The sequence below is a fragment of the Sitophilus oryzae genome, unplaced genomic scaffold (genome assembly GCF_002938485.1).
Source record: "Sitophilus oryzae breed Bouriz unplaced genomic scaffold, Soryzae_2.0 scaffold_285_pilon_pilon, whole genome shotgun sequence".
In the NCBI taxonomy this organism is placed as follows: Eukaryota; Metazoa; Arthropoda; class Insecta; order Coleoptera; family Curculionidae; genus Sitophilus; species Sitophilus oryzae.
The window spans coordinates 404,119-410,826 of NW_022146846.1; the positions used below are offsets into that span (position 1 = coordinate 404,119).

The window sequence follows — 6,708 nt, forward strand, 5'->3', positions numbered from 1 at the left end:
CACCGCTAAAAATTTTAAAATGCTTTAAATTCAAAAAATGTTCATTTTATTCCGTTAAAAAAAACGAAGAAAAACTATTTTATATTTTAGAAAGTTTGGCAAGCTCATAAAGAACTGCGACTCATCTTGAGACAGTAAAGATAAATTATACGTATTTATTTAAGAATACCATGTTAAAAGTTAATATATTTTGGAATTTATCTACAGTTATAAAATACAAAACATACAAAACAAATATCTCGAGAAGGCAAGTACAGATTTAAAAGCAAAAAAAAACTAACTAGGTCCCTGATGAAGACGATAGTTGCTATAAGCTGTTATAATAAACTCGTCGTGCCAATTTTATAGTGCTGGGTATAGTTAATTCCCTGTCAATCAACATTTTCCCTCGGTCACGTAACTTAATCAGGCAATCGCACAACTCGAGAGAATTTCCTAGGTGGACTTTTAATCAAAGTTGAGATGGAAAGTTGTAATTACGAGGGTGGTCTGAAAAGTTTCCGACCTAACAAAGATACAAGACATTTTTTCTGAATATTTTATTTTATTTTTCAACATAGTCCCCTTGTAACTCTACACACTTTTTCCAGCGATGCTCCCATCTCTGTAACCCGTCCAAATAGTACTCGGCGTTTTTCTCTGCAAAAGAGTGGTTCACGAAGGTGATTGCCTCTTCATTTGATTAAAATCTCTGTCCTCCGAGCGCAATTTTTAAATGGGGAAACAAAAAGAAGTCGCTAGGGGCTAGATCTGGTGAGTAAGGCGGATGGTCAAGCAGTTCAATCCGTAATTCGTGGATTTTCGCCATGGCAACCGCTGAGGTGTGAGACGGTGCGTTATCTTGGTGAAACAGGATTTTCTTTTTCTGTAAAGGAGGCAGTTTTTCCGTAAGTTCTGCTTTTAGCTTGTCAATTGTAATGATGCGTAGTATGCTCCTGTGATGGTTTTTCCTTTTTGAAGATAATCAATTAAAATAACTCCATGACTATCCCAAAAAACAGTCGTCATCACTTTCCCAGCCGAAATAACAGTTTTTGCTTTTTTGGAGCCGGTTCTCCCTTTGCCGTCCACTGTTTGGACTGTATTTTTGTTTCTGGTGTATAGTGGTGTATCCAAGTTCCATCTACAGTAATTAATCGACGCCAAAACTCGGATTTATTGCGCCTAAACTGCGCTAACATAGCGTTGGAAATGTTCATACGAACACGTTTTTGGTCTAACGTGAGCAAACGCGGCACCCAACGCGCGGACAGCTTTCTCATGCCTAATTCTTGATTTAATATGTGACAAACACGTTCTTTTGATATGTTCATAACCTCTGTTATCTCTCTCACTTTAATTCGGCGGTCGTCTAGCACCATTTGGTGAACTTTGGCGATGTTATCGTCGGTAGTTGCAGTTTTTGGACGTACCGAACGTTCATCGTCTCCCAAGCTCTTACGGCCACATTTAAATTCAGCTGCCCAAAATTTCACTGTGGTAAATGATGGTGCAGAGTCCCCATACACAGAATCCAACTCATGTTTAATTTGTGTAGGCGTATTGTCTTTCAAAACCAGATATTTAATGACAGCTCGATACTCGATTTTGTCCATTTTCACAAAAACACTGACATCAACTCACTCAAACGACTGTTACATAACAACTGCGCATCCAAAATGGCTGAAGCTGAAACTTTGGTGAATAACTGTCAACAGATGAACAATGAAAATTCACTAGCTTTTATCTACGAGTGCTGCCATCTTCACGTTCCTCGTATTTTGAGAAAAAAATATAACCGAGGTATGTAGGGGAGAAAAAGTCAATAGAAACATTGATGGGTCCAGAATCAAATCATTTAATCTGTCAGAAACATTGATTATATTCTAATGCCGGGTCCAGACCAATGCGACAAAAAGTAAACACAATTTTGAGACAAAAACAAGACAAACTTGAGACAAATTGTCCACACCGCAAGGAATGACAAAGTTAAAAGTTTAGTTGTTGCGAATGAGTTTATTAACCATGTGTGATTTCACTGGTTTCCTACTGTTGGCAGCACACGCCATCCACACTGTGCCGACAACTTGTCGAAAAATATACGAACAAAACATAGACACTTTGATCTTTTCCTACTCGAGACGGGACATTAAAAAGTCTCCGAATTTTGAAACAAAACAAAAATTAATCGCGATTTTTTAACGATATAATAGTGAATTATCAACCAGCAAGTCAGATTTTAAAGAAAAATGATTCAGGAAGATCTTCCGCAAGAAATTATTAACCAGGCAGAGGCGTCTACAGCACAAACACTGCAAAATAAAAACACTAAATCATCACAATACACCAAAACACTTTTACTTTTACACTGGACGCGCGTTTCGCTAACCATGTTAGCATCATCAGCAGATGATTATAAACTCAAAACACTGCCAGAAAAGTTTCGTGGTGTATATGATAGGGAATTCAAGGCGTTTGAAGAGTGGATGGAAGTAAAACATGTCAAAGGTATAAGCGAAACTATCTTGCTTGCTTACTTATTTGAACTACAGAAGAAATTTGTTTCATCATCTTTATGGACTAAGCATTAAATGCTTGCTTCATCCACGTTACCGTAGATGGAGCTAAGAAGGCTTAGATAGGGTATATATAAATAAACAAAATACGAGTGGCGGAAAAACGTGGATGAAGCAAGCATGTTTGTCCAGTAGGCCGCTGGTTTTAATTTTGGCGGTACGATCTCTGATTGTCACAGCTGCCGCTAGATGGCGTAGAACGTCTAGCACTCTCGCCATAGTAGTACGTTTTGTACTCAAATGCTATTCTCTGCTTTTCGTTGGTCAGATCGAGGATTACAGCAAAGTCGGCCTGACGATGGAGCAAAATCTCCGAAACCGGTCGTCGAATGGCTGTTCCCTTCGGTCTGATGAACTTAATGCAGAGAATAAGCATATATGTAGGGTTTTTTGGCCCCTTTTTCCGCTACTCGTATTCTCGTATTTTGTTTATTTAAGTATTAAATTATTATTATTTTTAGTAATAATTTCATTTAATGTTATACTGTATTGTAGTAATTTATGAATAAAGCTTAATAATTTTTATAAAATGGTGTTATAACACACTAGTTTGTTATAACTTCAAAAACTCACGCGTGTGTTATTATTTATTTTATATGCATGTATACATGTGAGTAATGTCTGTATAAGTAGTGGCTGTTGGGTAAATTAATTTAATCTGCCTATAGTCAAACTTTTTTCAAAGCTTTGTACTAGAAAATAAACATATTTTGGTTCGTCCGTCATTACCCGCCTCTCCCCTACGCAAAATTGATGTGCGACCATCTGCCGGTGCGGTTTTTACCAGAACCTGAACCTCTTCGACGGGTTTGGTCGCAACTAGCGCGCATATGCATTTTGCTCCTTTTTTTCAGTTTTCTTTGCTCTATTTATCCTCGGGCCGCATGCCCTTCGCGTTTTCTGATTTATTATAAAGCCGGCCAGATAGATATTAACCATCGAGGGGAATAAAACATGTCGCGGATTCCGTAATTACGTATAATACGATTAAAAATAGTTGCGGAGCAAGGAACTCGTTAAGAAAATGAGCGGTCGGTGGAAGAAGAAGAAGAAGTGGAATTAACCTGGATTATGCAGGCACGATGGTCAAGTTGGCGACTAGTTTTTCATGTGTTTTAGTATAGGAGATTAATATGGTGGAAGATATTAATAATGATTTTAAACTTAAGAACTTCATAGTCAAAATAAAACATTTAAAAAGAAAGTAATTATTAACATCGACTTGAAATTAACTGTCGCGTTTTTATTGTCACGTTAAATCAAACTTCAAGCTAACAAAGCTTCATTCAGCTTTGTTTGGTTCTGAATGAAGCTTTATACTTTATACTTCAAAGTTTATGATCATTTACAATATCTAAAAAATACGATTAAAACTTTGAATAAGAAGACTAAGGAAAGAGCAAAATGCTATCCATGTATTCATGCATGGTGGGCGGAAAAAGCACTCTAGGGTGGGGATCCTTGACAGTTCTGTTTGACGATTCATTTGACACATTTGAATTTGATTTGAAATTTTGTGGATTTGTCCATTTGTTTTCCATGTATTCTACAACATATTTATTAATCCGTAGTATCTAACTAGCGTGACGTCATAAATCTCGCTCCGTGGCTGTTCTATTAGAGACGGCATTGCGTCAGCATGGCCGCAAGTTGCTAACCTAATAAAATTAACACTAGAAAAGCCCGCGGGAACTGTCAAATTCAAAGTTATAAAATAGTTGGTTGTGTAGCGTGCGGTAGATCTCGGCAAAAATTGAGTGAAATAATGGAACAACTTTTCGCTAGTAAGTGACTATATAATATACATACGTGTAGTAAACCGATCATTTATGAAATTCACTTAAATTAATTAAATTATATATTTTTCTTGCATTTTAGCTTTTATTTATTACTTGTCAAAGATTAGATGTCAAAGAATTTAAATACGTTAATTTGTCTTACCTGCTTCAGTAGCGTATCGGATGTTTGTGTTAATAAATACTTATTATAACATCTATTTTTATTAGAATTATATATTTTTATAACAATTTTAATAACTACCAACATTTATTCACAACGTAAAATAAAACAACAATTTATTGAGTCTACCCCACGTCTACCCTACCTCATAGTTTTACATTTTTTAAATAAAATTAGAACGACACTGATAAACCGGAATTTAAGTCGGCCATATTTGAGGCCCATCGCGGTGTACCTAAGATGTTTGATAGGCTCCTTCCTTAGTCTTCTTATTCAAAGGATTAAAATTATTAGAATATCCTAGCAACAGCTTGCGGTAGTCAGTATATCCATAGAGAACTTATGAATATGTCGATAACACAAATACCTATCTGCTGAAAATTGGACCACGTCATAAAAGAAGAGCAAAAAACGTGGGGTCTCTTGACAATCTCTTGGAGGATACAGTAGAATCTCTGCTAACTTCAGTTCGAAATTCTGACGACTCTGACTTCAGTGAGTGATTTCATCTTAAAACCCTAATACCCGACACTGGTGCGGTCGTCCCTGAATATCTTTATTGCCCCATTGTTAACGTACCGGATGTGTCATCTACAAACGTGTTAAAGCTGTCTGAATTTCATTGCAAGATGTACCCTTAAAGGGAAATTGGTCCCATCTTTTGGCATGTCACACTGTAGGTACACAAGAAAACGCCTTTTGTATTTATAATGAGTCTCTTCAGCTCTCACGCTTTTAGAAACAGACTATAGCTCATAAATGAATAAACTTTTTTATTTCTAATTCAAATTTTGAAGTATAATTAGTGGAAAAGGTTAAGAATTTGTTAACTTTTTCTACTAATTGAAAATGAATTCTATTAATTTTGACATTCTGAATGATTGCATTGAAATTAGAGGAACAAACTTCTGCGCTAATTGAAACCACTAATTATACATACTCCAGGGTTGTCGCAACTAACGTCGCATCCATCGCCACCTGTTACGATCAAGAACATCTTCCTCTTCCAAGTTACGGTCCTCCATTGCCCTTCTGGTGGCCTCATTCCAGGATCTTCTAGGCCGTCCTCGTTTCCTTTTTCCAGGAGGTGACCAGCTGTAGATACGGTAGGGCCATCTTTGGTGTTCCATGCGTAGCAAGTGTCCAAACCACTTAAGACCCCTCTGTTCGACTCTATCCACTATTGTCTGTGTGGCATCCATTTTGGCTCTAATTTCCACGTTCTTAACTCTGTCCAGTTTAGATACTCCCGCACTGCGTCTGAAATAGTCCATTTCGAGTGCATTCAAAACTCGCTTTTGTTCAGCTTTTAAGGTCCAAACTTCACACCCATAAATTACTACCGACTCCACTAGGGCTCTTCCAATATGTACTTTTGTGTTTGGTCTTATGTTTTTGTTCCACCAGATGCCATTCAGTGCTCCTATAATCTTCCGCCCTTGTTCTATTCTAGCAGATACTTCTGTTTTGGGGAGCACGTATAACCAGAAAGGGACTGGACCCTTTCTGGTTATACGTGCCCCCAAATATTTAAACCATTCAACCTGTCTGAGCTTTGCATTGTCAGTAATAAAAATGTCAAATTTATCATCTGAATTGGTCACTAGATATTTCGTTTTATCAATGTTCACAGTGAGGCCCCATTCCGTGTATGCCGAATTTAACCTGCTCATCATGAATTCAAGGTCGTAAGCATCTTGAGCTATGACCACCTGATCATCGGCAAAATTCAATGTAACCAAACAGTCATCTCCTACAGGGACGCCCATTCCCGACACCTCTTCTTCCAGTCCCTAAGAACCACTTCCAAATACAGATTAAATAAAAGTCGCCTCTTTTATATTAATCGATAAGAGGACATCCTTGTCGAAGGCCTTTAGTTGTAAAAATTATCCCAGACAGTTTGTTACCGCTCTTAACACGCGCTATGTTGTTGTTCTACAGCACCTTAATTAAATTTATGAAACATTCATCCATATCAAGTTGTTCCAGTATGTACCATAGTTTAACTCTGGGGATGGAGTCGTAAGCTTTTTGAAGGTCTACAAAAGCTAGATGTGTATCTTCTTCAGGTGAATTCCGTTTTTCTATCAGTTGTTGGATAGTAAATAGAATATCTATACATATATACTCTGCTCTTCACTGATTTTGTTGTAAGTAGATATTTCTAACTTATTTCTAATTATTTTTGTAA

At 37.1% G+C, this 6,708-nt stretch overlaps 2 protein-coding genes across 2 annotated transcripts; both read right to left on the minus strand.

Annotated features, from left to right (window-relative positions):
• Window positions 1-1,007: 1,007 nt before the first annotated feature.
• Window positions 1,008-1,595, minus strand: LOC115884482. The gene has a single exon (XM_030903078.1). It carries the CDS (start codon window positions 1,593-1,595, stop codon window positions 1,008-1,010), a length of 588 nt encoding a protein of 195 aa, XP_030758938.1.
• Window positions 1,596-5,470: 3,875 nt separating this feature from the next.
• On the minus strand, window positions 5,471-6,283 carry LOC115884483. Its single transcript, XM_030903079.1, has one exon. It carries the CDS (start codon window positions 6,281-6,283, stop codon window positions 5,471-5,473), a length of 813 nt encoding a protein of 270 aa, XP_030758939.1.
• Window positions 6,284-6,708: the final 425 nt, after the last annotated feature.